Source organism: Brassica rapa, chromosome A05, assembly GCF_000309985.2.
Source record: "Brassica rapa cultivar Chiifu-401-42 chromosome A05, CAAS_Brap_v3.01, whole genome shotgun sequence".
Classification (NCBI taxonomy): Eukaryota; Viridiplantae; Streptophyta; class Magnoliopsida; order Brassicales; family Brassicaceae; genus Brassica; species Brassica rapa.
This window is the reverse complement of record NC_024799.2, coordinates 11,805,648-11,825,550: the sequence shown is the minus strand read 5'-3', so window position 1 is coordinate 11,825,550 and position 19,903 is coordinate 11,805,648. Positions and strand designations below refer to the sequence as shown.

The 19,903-nt window shown below is 42.8% G+C and overlaps 1 protein-coding gene across 3 annotated transcripts; it reads left to right on the top strand.

The window, feature by feature from the left end:
* The first annotated feature begins 368 nt into the window (after window positions 1-368).
* Window positions 369-3,204, top strand: LOC103868613. Of its 3 annotated transcripts, XM_033291500.1 has the most exons (5): window positions 369-498; window positions 578-999; window positions 1,097-1,163; window positions 1,241-1,399; window positions 1,807-3,204. In XM_033291500.1, exons 2-5 carry the CDS (start codon window positions 622-624, stop codon window positions 2,985-2,987), a joined length of 1,785 nt encoding a protein of 594 aa, XP_033147391.1. In that variant the 5' UTR covers window positions 369-498; window positions 578-621; the 3' UTR covers window positions 2,988-3,204. The 3 variants fall into 3 exon arrangements, with proteins under 3 accessions (XP_033147391.1, XP_009144947.1, XP_009144948.1); XM_009146699.3 differs by having other exon boundaries at window positions 371-999; XM_009146700.3 differs by having other exon boundaries at window positions 372-999; window positions 1,810-3,204.
* Window positions 3,205-19,903: the final 16,699 nt, after the last annotated feature.

The window sequence follows — 19,903 nt, the reverse complement described above, 5'->3', positions numbered from 1 at the left end:
TGCAAAGAACAAAATCCGAAAAGGAGAACTCATTATCGATTAAAGATCAAAGATTTACACCAAAAAGAACAAAAAAACAGACTTCTCTACGCTCTAAAAGATTTGTAATGGTTAAGAGAGTAGAGATAACTGACTTTCTTTTTGCTGAACAAATAAATTTTAGGTTTCAATATATTTTTAAATAAAAGTTATATAACCTGCATTACAAAAAAAAGAAGAAGAAGACGCAGAAGAAGTCCATGGGGGCTACACTGTAAAAAAGACATCAATTTATACAGGCCCAATTCTTAGCCCAAAAAAACAATGATACAGCTGTTAAAATATATATATTAATAAATAATTATCTATGTAGAAAATAGCAACGAAAACACGCTCCGTCCGTCCTCTCTCGCTCTAAAATCCTTCTGCTGCTGCAAATCTCTTTATGTAAATCGGCTCTCGTCTTTTATCCTCAAAATCTTTTTTCTTTTCCCCCAAATTTTTACCCGCGAAAATTAGGTTTTGCGCGATTACATTTTCATTTTCAAAAATTTTAAAACTCCGAGGAAACTCTCAGATCTCCCTCTCTTTCTTCTAGGGTTCTCTCTCTCTCTCTCTCTTTCTCTCTCTCTCACGTTGAGGATGGAAGCGGCGGCTACCGATGTACCGACGAATCTCGAGGGAGAGGGAGAGGGAGAATGTGCAGCTCCACCGTCAAAGAAACCGCGATTCGACGGGGAAGTAAACAGAGTAGCAGAGATTGTTCTCGTCTTGTCCGCACTACGGAGGATCCGAGGAGGCAAACCCCCGACGGAATTGGAGCTTGAGCTAATGGTTGAAGCTAAATCGAAACTGGTAGACATGTGTCAAGAGTTTCCTCCAAAGGATATCATCGGCAGGGATGCTATCGGAGCTGTGATTGAAGATCTGGGTTTGAACGGTAAGCTCAAGGATCAGAGATTAGGGTTCCGAGCTCCTAAGTTAACCATCTCCGAGAAGCTCTCTCTTGGCAAGAGAAAGGTTTCTTCTTTTTTGCTTTCAATTGATTGATTCGAATCAAAAGTTGCCTCCTTGATCTAATACGATTTGTTTTTGTCATTAATGTGTCTTTTTTTAGATGGAAGATGCGAAGAAGAACACTGTAGTTCCCACTATCTATACATCTCCAGCTCATTTAACTCCGGGTATGACTCACTATGCTTACTAATAGTCTCAGTAAGTAGTCATGACAATCTTGTTCATTGTATGCTTTTTTTTGCAGCAAGTAGTGTTTCTATGGGACATCAGTGGGTTAATAACGAGATGAAGGTATCCGGTAGTGCTGTTAATGCAAGTGGAACCCATTTCGTTAAGGATGCATCAGGGATTAGACCACAGTTTAAGCCGGATGTGCATGCCAGTGCTTCTTCACACGGACCAGGTAAGTTGACCTTACGTACATTCTTCTGTCCCCATATTATTTTCCAAGTTATCATCAGCTGGACGAATTTACTCCAGTTTTGGTATTGGATGGTGGATATTTTTTTGGGTCATTTGGTTGATTTGATATGGGTGGTGGCTTAATAGTATACATTAGAAGTTCACAAACTTACCCATTGTTTGGTTTTGAAGTTATCAACAAACTTTCCGGTTTTTCAGTGTGCTCTTTTTAGGTTTTGTCTTTAAGAAGTTTACAGGTGTTTTATGCCTTTGCATATCATTTCTGTTGTGCTCTTTCAAACGTCTGTTAGGTTTCATTTTGTGTCTAATTTGAGTGTTATGGTCATATTTTTTTGGTTCATTGTGGACAAGTGTATCTCTAAACTATTACTTCTTCTTGTAAACCAGCAGTTCCTGGTGGAAATTATTATGGGAATGCTGCTGCATCTTGGTCTGCCCAACCTCATCCCAGTTCCTCCACCATATCATTTGGAACTCCATCAGAGAGCAAAGTTCACCTTCCGAGCTCTTCAAGAGTCACAGATCCGAGCTTCAGACCCTTCGTGTCTCAACCTCAGCCAGGTGCATTCCCAGGCATGAAAGGAGTGACTTATGGTCAGACCTCTTCACCTTTTGGAAACAACCACCATGCTGAAATCGCTAAGATTATCCACAAGGTACTGCAACCGAGGGCTAAACAAAACCTCTTGTGGAATCCACCTTCAAGAGAGTATATGAGCAAAGCAATGACATGCCAGATGTGCCAAGGAACCATCAACGAAGTAGAGACGCTGCTGATTTGTGATGCCTGTGAAAAGGGATATCACTTGAAATGTCTACAAGCTAACAATATCAAAGGTGTTCCTAAATCTGAATGGCATTGCTCAAGATGTGTGCAGTTGTACAGTGGCAAGTCTTTTCCCCCTAAATATGGTCGCGTTATGAGAAGCGCCACTACAGCAAAAATGTCTTCTACGACAGCTGATGTTCAGTCGCCCAAGATGGTTGGTAAAATTAATCTAAAGGTTAATAAAGAGGCAACGCCACATTCTGAGACAGCAAAACCAACTGTAGATTCAGCTACGGATCGAACAGTTGAAGCTGAAGGTGCAGCAGCTGTAAGTCAAACAGTTGAAGATGAAGTTGCAGCAGCAATAAGTCAAACGGTTGAAGCTAAAGATGCAGCAGCTATAAGTCAAACGGTTGAAGCTGAAAATGCATCTATGAATGAAGGAGATGAAACTAATGATGAATCACAAGGTTCTGTAGGAAATGAAGCTGAGTGTGATGATCCTTCACAACAGGCACCTCACTCAGAGACTCCTAATCCTCCAAAACAAGATAACAAAGAAGATCCAAGCAAAGGTGTTACTGAAGGATCTGTTTCACCGAGTGGCCAAGATAAAGACCTGAAGATCACTGTAGAACCATCATCACAAGAGGAGAATTCAGCATCTCAGACAGAGAACTTACCATCCCAGCCTCCTCCTTTGCAGCCCAACACAGATCAATCCCAACAAGAGAACACAACACCAAATGTTGAAGAGGCTTTACAGAAGAATGTCACAGAAAATCCAGAGGAAAAGTGAAGCTGTGAATGGAATGGTTGAGACTCTTTGTTCTTCTAGTGTATCATAGTAAGTGATCGTAAATGCTGATGTCTTCAATCTACCCTAGGGTTGATTACTAGATCTTTGTTCCATGTTTCAAACTTTCTGAGCTAAACTAGTTATTGATTTAGGTATAATTTTGTAATTTAGCTTGAACTCTTTTTTTAAATAAGTACTTTATTTAATTTTGAATCTACTTTACAATAACATGAACTCTGTAACAATGAAGGAAAAAATAGAATTTGAAGGTGATGCAGTGTTGAAACATTCTTGATAATCTCATAAAAGAAATTTAAGAAATGCCAATGGTCTTACCAAGAAGCCAGAGAACAGGAGAGAGTTCAAGTCCGAAAATTGTATGAAGTGTAAATACAGAGTGATTCCTGCTCCGTTATTCCTGCAATCAGGCATAATAAGTATCAAGTAGAGACCAGTAAGATAGAAAAGCATTGCAGAAGACTTTTGGTCTTTTGTGTTACCTAGAGCTTGTCGTTTTTGGAAAGAGAAAGCATAAGCAGAAATGTGATAAGCTGGATAAGGTTTACGTGAGAAGAGGAGCTGAAGAGAGGAGCAGAGAAGAAGGAGCCGTTGGAGTTTAAAGGATTTGACTTGGCAGATTTAAATCAATAGGATACTCTTTTTGAATTAGAGTCTTCCTAATTATTTTTGTAATTCGAATTCTAAATATTTTTGGAATTTGGATTGAGGAGAAGATCATCTAACGGGTTAGGCAGCGATTTCTCAAATTCAGATACCAAGAGTGTAATTTGATTCTTGCTTATTATATTATATACGCGATTTGGATTGAGTTTGGTTGCGATTAAATAGAAGTTTATATACTCTATCAATTGGTGTGTGAGTGTTGGGTATGGGCCTAGCCCTCCCAAAAGGCCCGGAAGACAATTATCTAGACATATGATTACAACAAAGAAGATCGGCTCGTCGACTTGTAAGCCGGTGGTCGGCTCGGCTCCAGACTACTTTTGGTCGATGAGATGACTGTCTGAACATCATCGGCTCAACGACCTGACACAACGGTCCTATGAGTCGGCCCAATTACTCGAGAAGGCCCATCGAGACAAGACACATTAGGTCAACGAGCATTCACCTATAAAAGGAGGAGACAAGGCAACAAGGAGGGGATCCGCAAATCACTACACTTACTTTCGGCTAGAATTAGGGTTTTACATCTTACATCTCGCCGACTTGTACGGTCCGACGAACTTGTCTTCGCCGGACTTTTTCCTCTGTTCTCTTCCCCTTTTGTAACTCGGTTTCGACTCACTGATCTAATAAAACACGTCTTTATCTTGACCCACCGACGAGAACTCGTCTCTTCTCTTTACTAGTTTATTGACAGTCCTAGTTTAAACAGTTAGCGCCCACCGTGGGGCAGACAGTGTAGCGTCAGCAAAAGATCATGACTCGACCCGACTCGCCGTCCGACGACGAGTCGCCTGTGACTGAAGGCGCTCCAACAGCAGCGGCCTTTGCAGTAACCATACTCGAGAGGATGGCGCAGCAAGACGCCACCCAAAAGGCGACGACCGAGCAACTCGCCGCCATCGCCGCCATTCTAGCTCCGCTGGCCGGAGGCTCAGGAGATCCGGCTACGACGGTCCGAAAACAACTGTTCGACACTTACCGAACAGCCAGTGCCGGAAACCCCGCAAACACGAGTGCCGTACAGGTCCAAACGCCTGGCGGCGTCGACCTCGTTACCGTCCGGGAACTCGCTGAGCTTAAGCAATCAATCCTGGACATGAAAGACCGGATGCTCGAAGGACCTACTTCAGCGCCGCTGATCGAACGTGTCATCGCCGAAATCCTAAAAACCCCATTTTCCCGGAAGATCACCGACGTACGTTACCGGCCGACCGAGAAAATTCGCCTTCCGACTTACGCCGGAAAGGCAGACCCAACCGACCACATCACTGCTTTCAACATCACGATGGGTCGAACCAACTTCTCTGAGGAAGAAAGAGACGCTGGCTACTGTCGTCTCTTTGTGGAAAGTCTTCAAGGACCAGCCCTCGGATGGTTCACTGGATTGTAGCGCGACTCCATCAACGATTTCCACGATCTGACGACTGCGTTCCTCAAGCACTACATCATGTTTACAAGACAAGGAGCAACTCTGTCCGACTTATGGAATCTGTCTCAAGGATCAAGCCAAAGCCTCCGCGACTTCATGGAAAAATTCAAAGCAGTCGCTTCGAAAGTCCAAGTCCCCGACAGCGTTGTCGTCGACGCACTGATGAATACTCTCTACTTCAAGTCCTTGTTTCACGAGGATCTTTACAGAAATCCAACCACTTCGCTCCAGGACGCAATCGCCAGGTCGAACAACTTCATCCGAATAGAAGAAGACACTGCGGCGATACTTAAGAAACTGAACACGACAACCAAACTGGCAACCGTCCCCAAAGCTCCCGAGGCACGCCAGGAACCCCGTCAGCACTCCTCAGGCAATAAGCCTAACCAGCCGAAAAGTTTCGTCTATGTGGTCGAAGACAAAAACGCGTCCCCACAACCCACTGTCGTCGTACGCGAAAAAGGTTGGAATGTCTGGGAAAACGATGAAAAGCCGCAAACCTCTTCGACACCTCCGGTGTCAAGTCCTGGATCAGCTGAACCAAACATGTGGTGCAGCTTCCACAAGTCTAAGGCACACAATACAAGGAGCTGCAGGCATTTGGTAGATGCCCTCTTCTCGTCGTACGAAAAGGGAACATCAAACGTTGAGCTCCCTAAGCTTAGTCCAAACGGCACCAAGAGCTGGAGCAAAATCAAAGAAAAGAAAACTCACAAGAATCAGGATAAGTCTGGAACTCGGCCGAAGCATACTGAGGATGACAAGCCAGAAGAGCAGGAAGAAGATGACGGCGATGCACAAGTCGACGAGGAGCAACCGCGTAATCGTCGACGTGTACAAGTCATCCTCGCACGACCCAGTTCCTCCTCAGATGAAGAAGAGGATAAACAAGTCCATGACTCACGCGAGTATTCCAGCAAACGAACAAACGAGAGCATAGGATCAGAAGGGTCAAACGACTTAAGAAACAAGCTCAGGCGAAAGTCGCAGACATCTGATCGTACATACGACTCACACGGAGATCTCCGCTCAATCATCGAAAAATCCAAGGCTAGGAAAATCGAGGACTCGAGTGCTCGACCCCGCCTTAGGCCACGAGTCATCGATCTTCGTGAGAAGCTCAACTCAAAGTCGGAAGACCTCAGGATCAAGCTCAACCGACCAAAACATTCATACTTACGACGAAGAATCGAGGAGGCGAGGTCCAAAAATGAGGACGGACACAAATCTGTTATCGAGGACTCACCCGTTGTCGAGGACTCGCCCATCGTCAAAAATTCACCCATCATCGAAGACTCGCCTAGCGACTTGAGGACTCGACTGAGAAACAAACGAGTCGTCGAGTCCAACTTCCTAAACGTAATCATGGGTGGCTCACCTCCTTGCGGCGATTCCGTTCGGTCAGTAAAGGACCATCGACGACAGGCAGTAACCTCGAAGATATGGCCATCGAAACCTGAGAATGATTCTTCAATCACTTTCTCACCAGACGATGCCATCGGCGTCCATTTACCTCACAACGACCCACTGTTAGTCGAGGTAGGAATTGCGAAGTGTGACGTCGCTAAAGTGTTGATCGATACAGGCAATTCAGTCGATTTAATCTTTCGAGATACGCTCGATAAGATGGGAGTCGACCTGCGCGACATGAAACCATCATCTCACTCCCTTACAGGATTCAACGGTGCTTCTGAGACAATGATTGGTACAATCAAACTCCCCGTCTATGCCTGCGGAGTGATACGCACAGTCAAATTCTCAGTCATCCGAACGAAAGCTCCTTACAATGCGATCCTCGCAACCCCCTGGTTACATTCTGTTAAGGCAGTGTCTTCGACATATCATCAGTGCGTGAAATTTCCAGGACCAAACGGTGAAGTGCAGACGCTTCGCGGAGACCAGCAGGCCGCTCGCGAACTACTCATCGCAACGGTGAAGATGCAACAATCAACTCCTCGCATCAACGCGATAGCAAAGCAAATTCAACCTCAGAAAGACGAGATTTTAGAAGTCACCATCGACGACTCTGATAAGAGCAAAGTAGTCCGAGTCGGAGCCTTCCTCAACGAAGAGATGCAACGCGCAATCATCGACTTCCTCAAGGAGAACGCTTCAACGTTTGCTTGGGCGACATCGGATATGAAAGGAATAAACCCCGCCATCACATCCCACGAGTTGAATGTCGATCCAACCATCAAACCCATTCGCCAGAAGAGACGAAAGCTCGGTCACGACCGAAGCAAAGCTGTCAACGAAGAAGTTGAGCGACTCCTTGCAGCTGGCTCAATCACCGAGGTGCGATACCCCGAGTGGCTTACTAACCCGGTCGTCGTAAAGAAGAAGAACAGAAAGTGGCGCGTTTGCGTCGATTTTACTTATTTGAGCAGAGCTTGCCCAAAAGACAGTTACCCGCTCCCGCATATCGACAGACTCGTCGAGTCGACTGGCGGGAATGAACTCCTGACTTTCATGGACGCACTTCTGGTTACAATCAGATCATGATGCATCCGGATGATCAAGAGAAGACGGCGTTCATCACCGATAGAGGGACGTACTGTTACAAAGTAATGTCGTTCGGTCTCAAGAACGCGGGTGCGACTTACCAAAGACTCGTCAATCAAATGTTCGCCGAAAAATTAGGGAACACGATGGAAGTCTACATCGACGACATGCTGGTAAAGTCACTCCGCGCAACGGACCATCTGGATCATCTTAAAGAATGCTTCAAGACGTTGAACGAATACGGTATGAAACTCAACCCAGCCAAGTGTACCTTCGGCGTCACCTCAGGAGAGTTTTTAGGGTACATCGTAACCCAGCGAGGAATTGAGGCAAATCCTAAACAGATCTCTGCCATACTTGATCTTCCCAGCCCAAAAACCAGCAGAGAAGTCCAGCGACTCACAGGAAGGATCGCGGCCCTGAATCGTTTCATTTCCAGGTCTACGGACACATGCCTTTCTTTCTACGAGCTGTTGCGAGGAAACAAACGCTTCATCTGGGACAAGAAGTGCGAAGAGGCGTTCAAACAACTCAAGGAGTATCTTACAACTCCTCCCGTATTGTCCAAACCCGAAACTGGCGATACACTCTCCCTCTATATCGCCGTATCCTCAACAGCGGTCAGCAGCGTCCTCATCCGAGAGGATCGAGGAGAACAGAAGCCTATCTTCTACACGAGCAAGTGCATGACCGATCCAGAGACTCGATACCCCACCCTTGAGAAGATGACTCTCGCCGTTGTAACAGCGGCGAGAAAACTGCGTCCCTACTTCCAGTCGCACACAATCGAAGTATTGACAAATCAACCATTGCGAACGGTAATGCAGAATACAAATCAATCCGGACGGTTATCGAAGTGGGCTATCAAACTCAGCGAGCACGACATTGTCTTCAAGAATCGAACAGCTGCGAAATCTCAAGTCCTCGCAGACTTTCTCGTCGAGCTCGCACCAGAGCTCGAGCAAGATCTAATCCTCCCGAGTCAAAATTGGATACTCCAAGTCGACGGGTCGTCGACAAACAAAGGATCAGGAGTAGGAGTGCAGCTGCAATCCCCGACAGGAGAACTGATCAGACAGTCGTTCAGCTTTGGCTTCGCCGCTTCAAACAATGAAGTAGAGTACGAGTCGTTGATCGCAGGACTACGACTCGCCAAGGCAGTCAAGGCAAAACGCCTCAGCGCATACTGCGACTCGCAACTCGTAACTAGTCAGTTTAGTGGCGACTACGACGCCCGCAACGAACGAATGGACGCATACCTTAAGATCGTTCAAACACTTGCCAAAGATTTCAAATTCTTCGAACTCACCAAAGTCCCCAGAGGAGAGAACATATGCGCTGATGCTCTCGCTGCCTTAGGTAGCAGGTTGCGAGATCAGGTGAAACATACCATTCCTATCCACAAGATCGACAAACCAAGCATCGACCTGACTCCCATCGAGACCGCCATCGTAGCACCAATAACCGAAGCCACACCCGCGAACCAAGTCCTCGAAGAGGTGTCAAACGACACCAATGACTGGAGAACATATTTTATCGACTATTTGGTCGATGGAAAGCTACCTCCCGAGAAATGGATTGCAAGACGACTCAAGACGCGGAGTGCCCATTATGTCGTCCTCGATGGAGAACTCCACCGATGGACTGCAACCAAGGTACTTCTGAAGTGCATCAATGGCGAGGAGACGCATTTAGTCATGGCTGAAACGCACGAAGGCGCTGCAGGAAATCATTCTGGAGGTAGAGCACTTGCTTTAAAAGTAAAGAGTCTCGGTTTCTACTGGCCAACAATGAATGCAGACTGCAAAGCTTACGCCCAGCGATGTGATCAGTGCCAGCGACACGCCTCGACGATCCACTCCCCGACATAGTTGCTACGAACGATGACAGCTCCATACCCTTTCATGCGATGGGGAATGGACATAATCGGCCCGATGCCAAGTTCTCGACAGAAACGCTTCGTCCTGGTCTTGACAGATTACTTCACGAAGTGGATTGAGGCGGAAGCTTTCGCAAGCATCACAGAAAAAGAGGTCCAACAATTTGTATGGAAGAACATCATCTGTCGCTACGGCCTACCTTACGAGATAGTGACTGACAACGGCTCCCAATTCATATCGAACGAATTCCGAGAGTTCTGCGAGAGATGGAGAATCCGACTCAACACATCAAGTCCGAGATACCCCCAGAGCAACGGCCAAGCCGAGGCGACCAACAAAATCATAATAGACGGTTTGAAAAAACGCCTCGATCTCAAAAAAGGATGTTGGGCAGATGAACTCGACGGTGTCCTCTGGTCACACAGAACAACTCCTCGAGGAGCAACGAAATCAACTCCTTTCTCGACGGCACACGGAGTCGAAGCCATGGCTCCCGCCAAAGTCAACGTAACCAGTCTGCGAAGGTCGAGAATGCCACAGAACGTCGAGCTCAACAGCGATATGCTCTTCGACGCCATGGACGCTATAGAAGAACGCCGCGACCAAGCACTACTCCGCATCCAGAACTATCAGCATCAGATCGAAGGTTACTACAACAAGAAGGTCAAGTCTCGACCTCTCGAACTGGGCGACATAGTACTACGCAAAGTGTTCGAAAACACCAAGGACCTGAATGCAGGCAAGCTCGGAACTAACTGGGAAGGGCCGTACAAAATTTCTCAAGTCGTTAAACCAGGAGTCTACCGACTCGAGACGTCGACCGGCGAACCCGTTCCCAGAGCGTGGAACTCAATGCAGCTCCGACGATACTACTCTTAGGCACAAGCCCGAAGATCGAGCACTCAAGGAGTCTTGCTCAATCGACGAGTGAATGACGCCCTTGTCACTTTCACTCCAAAAAAAAAAAAAAAAAAACAAGTGAATGCGCATCCACTGCTACTTTCACTAACCAAAACGAACTACGAATGGCTTGATCCTCTCCTAGAGGTACGTAGGCAGCCCTTTACCGGGTCCAGCTATAACAAAAACAATCCTCTCCTAGAGGTACGTAGGCAGCCCTTTACCTTACGCACGAGCACGACCTTGTCTCTCGGACAAACGTACTAGCACTCGCACCCACTAACGGGCATGTCCTGATCAGCCACATGCTCGAGGGATTTTTCGGTCGTATCGCGGTCCGGACCCGTGCGATCGAGACGACAACTTTCAATCATCTTATAATCCTCTAAAGCCGGGCTTGGCCAACCTAATATTCTTTTTTGGATTACTTAAAGATCGATTTGAAAACCGTTGTTGCTCGAAAGTATAAACGATTGTCTTCGAAACTCGAAAATTTATGTTGTTATCGAAGACTCTAACTGACGGCATGATGTGTCAAAATTTGATAAAACCAAGTCATCGACTCTCCGGTTTAATTCAAGACATCGACCAGATTGCCAAACCAAAATCGTTTAAACCCAACATTTAAAATAGATTTCAGCGACTCGTCGAAGGCTAACTCGCATTCTCGAGTCCACGAAACTATATCTCACGACTAAGGCAAACTCTGTTTCAGAAATAACTTCTAAGAAAGACAAACTTACTGAAAGTCTGAAACAACAGATAGTCGCAAAAGAAAAATAAATCCAGATATTACATCAACAAAAGCCTCCGAGGGCTAAAAACCAAAAGTCTAAAGGAAACAACAACAACATATTAAACTAGTCCTCGACACGGTCGGAGCCACCCTCACGACCTGAGCAGCGAGCTGATCCGAAGCCTCCCCAGTCACGTCCGCTGGCAGAACTGGCAGACTATCAGTTCCGTCAACCGCTCCCTCTTCATTTTGCGGGTTACCAACAAAACCGGATTCGGTCTCCTCCAATTGTTCGCCACCCTCTTCTTCAGTCGAAGAGTCTGAGAGTTCAAGCAGATTAACAGGCTCTGTCCCCGTCTCATCGACTCCCAAGTCAGAAGTCAGAACAGCGACACCAGTCCCGAGAACCGGGACCAGCGGATCTTCATTCACGACGAGGCTGGTGGAGAGCGTAGTCGGATCCAAAGCAGGTGCAACGGTCGTATCCTCGAGCCTTGCGACCTCGCCAACGATCCCACCTTCTTGAAGAGACGATTCCCCGAGCTCTCTTCCAGTCGGTTCTACAGATCCTTCATTCGCATGATCTCCTTGAGAACTACTGGGAGTTTGAAGGAAAGCAGCGGTTCCAGCATCAATCAGGCCCGCATTCGATCCGTATGGGTCGATCGTCGCCCACACATTCTCGTTTAGAAAAGGGGATCGAAGATGAAGAGGAGAAAGACAGAGAAGCTCCTCGGGGATCCCTCCGACAGCTAGGCGTTCAGCCGCAGCCTCGTACTCCTTCTGTTGTTCAGCGAACAAGTCAATCATCTCTTGCGGAATGTCGGTCCCGCTCTCCTTGAGTGCTTCGAGGCATTTCTTTGTCCCAAAAGCTTGGCTCTGCAAGGATCTGGCTGTTTCGAACTCACTACGACGCTTCTCGAGATCTCGAATTTTGGAGAAACGCTTATTGCTCTTAGCAATCATGGCCGTTTGTACACGAAACCGCTCGTGAGTAACCTCATAACCTCGAGAGTCCCTCAATCTGTTGACCTCTTTCAAGTGTCTCAGCACGGTGGACACCATCTTCTCCTCCATGACTGCGGGCAGTCTTCTTCCTCTTCAGAGAGATGGACGGGGAGTTATCCGAGTCGACGACTCCCCGAGCTGCAGCATCACGAGAAGAACCTTTCTCGATAACGATCTCACGGTTCTCGGCGCCTTCAGCAGGCTCCGACTGTTCCTCAACAGATTTCTTCTTCTTTCTCTCATTTTTCATTTTCTTTTTCGGAGGACCATCAGATTCGGTCCTCGCTTGAGAAGCAGCCGATGCAGAGGAGTCAGGAGCAGATCTCTTCTTATTACCACCAGTCACCGATGGTTCAGCAGTCTCTCGTTCAGAGATCAACGTGAGATCCTCCTTCGAAGACTCGACGTTAGCCGGGCCTGTAGACGGTCCGGAGGAAACCACAAGAGGAAGATGAGCGGGAGGAATTGCTCCACGAGGAGTCTTTTCGTGAGGAGTCTCTTCCCGAGGAGTCGTCCCACTAGGAGTTGTCTCGCTAGGAGTCGCAGAAGATGCATTTTTCGCCCCGCTCAGCTTTTTCTTGATTAATGCACTCAAGTCTGGAAGTTCTTTCATTTCCCTGGCTGCGTTGATGATCTTTTGCTCGGTGCTACTGAATATCGAAAACCGCTGCTTGTTACCGGTAATCAAAGGCAATAGATCAGACCTCCAATCCTCTGAAAAAGATCAGCAAGCCGGTTCAAATAAATCTCGGAACTGACATGGGTTGGAAGAAAACATGTGATCGCAAGGGAAAACTTACTCCTCGAGATTCTGTCAAGCACTCGTCGAATCCTCTCGATGGTGATATCCTTCCATCTTACTTGGACGCGCGAAACGACTGCACGAGCATCAGAGACGAAATCTTCCGGATAAGAGGCCGTGTCCGGGTGATCAACTGCAAATAAACGAAAACTTGTCAAAAAACAAGAAAAAGAGACAGTCGATGAGCTGACAACAGCGTTCTACCAAGTTTACGATTCCACAAAAATCAAAAGGAATCGTCGGGCGGCTCCTCGAAGGCAAAACCGTCAGACTTGACGTAAAAGTAGAAACGCTGCCAGTGCGCCGTCCTACACGGATGATCGACGATCACGTTGTAGTTGGGCCTCATCTGGATCGAGAATAAACCATCGCCCATGGACTTCGTATATGTCAACTCCTCGAGTGTCCGAACACTCATCAAAACGTCGATCTCCGCCGCAGTCACCATCAATGCCACCGAGGTATGGAACACGCCATTAAAAAATTGACTTATTGCCGCGTCACGACGTCTCACATAAGACGTAACGAGTCAAGGAATCGGAAACCAAAGTTTGGTCTCATCCTGAAAGTATGACTCATAGACGCATTGAAATCCCAAAGGAGGGGACCACGGCCTCTGAGATTTAGTTGGGATCAAAAAGGTCACCCCGGTTCCTCTACATTCCCTCAATAAAGCTTTCACGCTGCTAGGAGTCGAACGAGTCTCCTCGATATTCTCCCATGGCTGTCCCTCTACGACAGAAGGACGCATCTGCTCCGCCGCCAAAGCTGGAAGATCCTCGAAGATTTCCCCCGGATGATAACAGCACGGAACGAAATCGGGGAGGGAAGCCTCTCCGACATCAGCTCCACCCTGACCGTCTCTCGAAATTAATGTTACGTTCTCTCTCTCTCTTCGCGGAGCTGATGCGCCGAATCAGCAACGAGGACTCGCTGGGGCGTGTCCATGTTCTCCGTATCCATCATGGCTTCACGATGAATCGTCTCAAAATCGGGCGAGGAATTCGACTCGACAATACGTGCAGGACTCGATTCGGTTGCATTCACTGCGGCTTTCCCTTTCTGGGCCCTAGAAAGTTTACCTCTACCGCCCGACGACATTCTCAGATCTAAGACTACAAAGTTAGAGAGAGAAGCGGAGCGTTAGAGAGAGAAAGTACCTGAGCCGGATGAAGAGTGGAGAAAATGAGAAGTAAGAGGGGGTATTTATAGAGAGAGGAGCGCATCGCACCCCGAGGCGTCATCATTCGACCTAGATGGTCCTAGAGTCGGCCCATTAAGGCGCGTGGAGCTCACCAAACGTCGCGACTTTTCAGCTTCTCGAGGAGAACCGAAATCGGTTCAAATCAAAACCGGAACTAACCACCGGTTTAAATAAAAATCAGTCGGAAACTCGAACGCGAGCTCACAAAGTTGACTACACAGTCGAGGAGTCGATTGGATAGTCGAGGAGTCGATTGAAATCACAGATCTGAGATAATTGTCTCGCAAACCCTACTCTCAAATTCGCTGAGTCGGCTACGCTACTCACCAGCGAACTGGGGGGACTTACTGTTGGGTATGGGCCTAGCCCTCCCAAAAGGCCCGCAAGACAATTACCCAGACATATGATTACAACAAAGAAGATCGGCTCGTCGATTTGTAAGCCGGTGGTCGGCTCGGCTCCAGACTACTTTTGGTCGATGAGATGACTGACTGAACATCATCGGCTCAACGACCTGACACAACGGCCCGATGAGTCGGCCCAATTACTCGAGGAGGCCCATCGAGACAAGACACATTAGGTCAACGAGCATTCATCTATAAAAGGAGGAGACAAGGCAACAAGGAGGGGATCCGCAAATCACTACACTTACTTTCGGCTAGAATTAGGGTTTTACATCTTACATCTCGCCGACTTGTACGGTCCGACGAACTTGTCTTCGCCGGACTTTTTCCTCTGTTCTCTTCCCCTTTTGTAACTCGGTTTCGACTCACTGATCTAATAAAACACGTCTTTGTCTTGACCCACCGAGGAGAACTCGTCTCTTCTCTTTACTAGTTTATTGACAGTCTCAGTTTAAACAGTGAGCTCGGTGATTCTTCGCGATGGTGTTGTTGGAAGATGCTAATGGACGCCGTCGATAACACGGTGGCTGAACTACAAAAAAGGTGGAGGTAGAAAGAATTATCATCGGTGGTTCGGATCCTTGATCGATTGGAGTTGCATGTGATCGGTGAAAAAGGTAAAGCAATCGTGGACTCTTCATAGCCATCTTGGATCCTCGGAATGAGTTAGGAACAGAGGAGCTAGGTTTTCAAAATGTTTTGAATGTGTTTGATAATAATCAAGATACTTTGTTGAAAAAGATTGAATTACCTATATTCGATGGATCTGGATTTCACGAGTGGAGAGATATTTTAGGACAACGATAGACAGAAACTGGAGCTGGTAGCTCTTAGCTTAACTGGACCAGTATGGAACTGATATTCTTGGGAGTTTGAAGAGGAAACTTTTGAAAGATGGATTCAGTTTAAGAAAAAGGATGTTAGAAAGGTTTGCTGTATCAATTGACACGCAACAGATTCTGTGCGTTGATGGTGATGATGGTCAATGGGTTTGAGGTTGAGATTTTGGAAGAAGGAGGTGATCAGATTAGTATGGAATCGCAATTGATGCAACTGTCTCTGTATTATTTTCTTGGTATGAACTCGCCAACAACAATGAAAGTCAGAGGACGTGTAGGCAATACGTCGATGGTGATCATCACGCATAATTTTGTATCACCGGTGTTCACTAAGAAGGCTCATTTGACTAAAACGGTGAATTCTCGTCCACGTATTCTTTTGGGAACAGGTATTATGGTTCAAGGCTTGGGAGTTTGCAAGGATGTTTATATCCATCCATATGCAAGATTTTGATTTTGTGCTCGATTGTATAGCTTTGGAATTGAATGGAGTAGATTTAGTGCTGGGAGTACATTGGTTAAGAACGTTGCAAGTTTTGGATAAATTTCCAAAGGTGTTTTGTATGCCTGACGGATTACCTCCGGTTCGTGGTATTGAACACCAGATTGTTTGAAAGCAAGGAACATCTCCAGTAAGTGTCAGATCATATAGGTATCTACAAGTACATCAAGAAGCGACGACAGTGCTGGTTCATGACATGTTTCAGAAAGGAATTCTCAAAGCAAGTCGCAGTCCTTACTCGAGTCCAGTCTTATTGGTTAAGAAGAAGGTCAAATCCTGGCGTTTCTATTATATTTATGAGATATTCTAGTGAGCTTCTAACTTCTAATGATGCTATATGGCCGAGAAAATATACCGAACAAAATCCAAACTCAATTAGACAAATTAGTTAAAAATTAAGTAACTGGACAAAAAAATTCTAACAAGTATTATAAATATTAGGTATGATTTGTTTGGCTAAGACACGACAATGATGGTTAAAAATATTAGAAAAGTACCTTAGGATATCCTTAAAAAAATGTTATCACAAAATAGTATATGAAAGTCAAAATAACAAAATATGTTTCACGAAATAGGTAAGTGAGAATTATATCTCTACTAGATATATTAAAAATAAATATATACTTTTTAAAATTATTGATAATTTTATTTGGATTTTTTTTTAAATATGACTTAAAATTTCAAGTCAAACACAAAAATAACCCATGTTCTTTTTTGAAACATTCTTTTTTTTCTAACCACCCTAGAAGTTCGAGTTATTCACGAAAATCCCATTATTTTATTTTTTTTTCCGAAAATAAGTCTTTTACTTTATCATCCTCATCTTCACTAACGATTTACAATATTGCCATTGCCAATACACTAACCACCATGAATAACCAATTTGAAGCTTTTAATGCACCAAAGTTTTGATTTTTACTCTTCATATCTTATTAATTATGCTCACAAATCACATCTCTTTCACTTTCTCTTTAAATTCATCCAAAAATCAAAGATTTTGATTCCAAGCTTTGTAAGGTTCACAGAGACATTGAAGCTCATGATTTGTGGTCATTAATAATTTGGTATATTTTATATCGAAGTTATGGGTACGTGGAGAAGCTAAACAAGTCATCTCACAGGTTCAAGGTATGAAATCGCTTTTTTTTTTCCAGATCTGTTAACGAAGACTTTTAGAAAACTTTGGGAAGACTTTCAAAAATTTGTTAGTAATTAAACATGTTAGTTTTGCAATTGACTGAAGTTTGTCATAAATTTGACTTTTTATAGAATACTTCTCGGGAAGTTTTCTCGCAGAAAACTTCTATAGAAATATTCTAAAAGTTTTCCGAAGTCTTCTCAAATTTTATTCTAGTTTTTGATCAAACCTTTGGTTAAGAGAGAAGACTTCTATAGAAGTTAAATATAGTCAATTACAAAAGTATCCCACGTAAACTTCGTACGACACGTATATGTCAAATTTAATTGTTTTCTTTTAAGTTAAGATTTCAAAATCTAAACCGTAAGAATACCAAAAATACTATATCATATGTTACCAAACCCTAAACCAAAGACTATCATGACTCAATCTACATTCACTCATCTATGTTAAAAATAATATGACTCAATCTACATTCACTCATCTATATTAAAAATAATTCAATTTTTGTAAATTAAATTTACACCATTTAGAAATATTTATATTTACATGATTTGGATTTTTTTCTCTATCAAAATATATTGTATAAATTTTATAAATTAATTTTAAGATCTAATATATGAGAAGACTTCACTTCAGGCGGGAAACCTAAATTCTACTAAAATTTAGGCGGGAAACCTAAATTCTTTTAAGCGGAAATATGTCAGAAGACAGTCTTCTGGAAGTCTTCCAAACCCTAACCTAATCAAATAACTAACTAAATAGCAAAATATAATTCATTAAACCTAAAATCAACTTATAAAGTTTTTAATATACACAAAACTAAACGCATTTAAGTTAATTTTTTTAAAAGTTAAGATTCCAAAATCTAACCCTAAATACAAACAATACTATAACATATGTTACTAAACTCTAAACCAAAAGCTTATGGGAGTCTTCCAGACCCTGTAATCAAATAACTAAGGAAAAAAACACTTCCTTAAACTTTAAAGAAATTTAAAAATTGTTTAAATCAAATTATAAGATAGTCACTAAACACATATATGAAAAAAAATCAAAAGATAAGATATCAAAATCTAACTATAAAAAGACCAACAATACTATAATATATGTTTCCAACCCCTAAACCAAAGGCTATCATAACTCGAGCTACATTCACTCATCTATGTTATAATAATTCAGTTTAAAACTAAATTTCCATCACTTAGAAATGTTTATTAATATATGATTTTGATACCCTTTCAAAATATTTTTTATAAAATTTATTAATTACTTTTAAGATCTAATACATGACAAGACATCTGGAAAACTTCCCCTAGAAGATTTCTGGATGACTTCGATTTAGGCGGGAAACCTAAATTATTTTAAAATTTAGGTGGAAAATTACTAAACTTTAGGCGAAATATGTCAGAAGACTCAGACTTCCTAAAGACTTCTTAGGAAGTCTTATGTGAGTCTTCCAGCCCCTATAATAAAAAAAGGAATTTCATGTTTACCATTTTCAGGGTACCATTATTCATCTTTACCACCACTAAGACCATCTCCAATGGTTTCCCTTATTTTTTCCTTCAAAATGAAGTAAACTCAAAATGAATGTGTGATTTGTTCTTATGGTTCCCCTCATTTTCTCTCTCAATTCTTATTATATTCATTTTTCAACTTCATATTTATTACAAATAACACCTTTTATTTTATAAGATTTTAGATTATACTCACTTATTTTTAAATTCTACAATTTAACCAAACTTTAACTTATAAAAATCAAATATTTATTACATTAATAAGAGTTTAATCAGTATATACATATTGGATGTAAAGTTATAAAAGTTATGTTTAGTGTTAATGTTTTGTTTATGCATGAAATAAATATTGTCAAAAAGTAAAGGACCATTATATAAATAAAAAAAGCTTGACATCAAAATAAATTTGTGAATAGTGTTCCCTCAAAAATGATGTAATACTGTTCATCTACTCACATTTTCCCTCAAAATGATGTACCATTGGAGATGGATTTTTTTTTTTTTTTTTTTTTTATGTTCTTCCTCATTTTGAAGCACCATTACAGATGCCCTAAAGGAACATTTTCAAAAATACATTTTTTATTAAGTGACAAAAGACTCTTATACTGTGTTCTATATATATAAATAATTATTTAAATAAATAATAACTAAAAAATTATGTTTCCGAATTATACTTTTTCAAATTCGAACTTTCTTATATAATTTTTTTGAATTTGTTTTTCAAAATTTCTTTTTGAAAATCAAAAATTATGTTTGAAACTTTTTTTAAGTATTTATTTATATTTTTATTAGAATCCTAAATTTCACATTCCAAAAACCCTACCCCACCCCTCAACTCTAAACCCTAAGTCTAGATTATTTAACCATAGGTGTATAAATATTTTTTACCCTTCATCAAAAGTTAGGGTAAAAGTGGTTGGTATCAACATGAAAAGTGTTACTATGAATGTGGTATTGTGGCAATTTCTCATTAAAAAAACTAGGCAAAAAACACTTCCTTTGAATCACTTTTGGCAATTTCCCCTTTTCATTTTCAGAAAAAAAACAAAAATTTTAAAAAACCAATTTTTCAAAAAACAAAATTCCATATTTATTGTAGGAAACAATTTTTTTTAAATCTAAGAAGACCTTCCTAGGGGTATAAATATTTTTTACCCGTCATTAAAAGTGAGGGTAAAAGTGGTTAGTCTAAACATGAAAAGTGTTACTATGAATGTGGTATTTATGGCAGTTTCCCATAAACAAAAGAAGCAAAAACACTTTCTTTGACTCATTTTTGGCAATTTTCCTAGATTAGTTAATTCTAAAGGTATAAATGTTTTTTTACTTTTCATTAAAAGTGAGGGTAAAACTTTCATCAAAAAA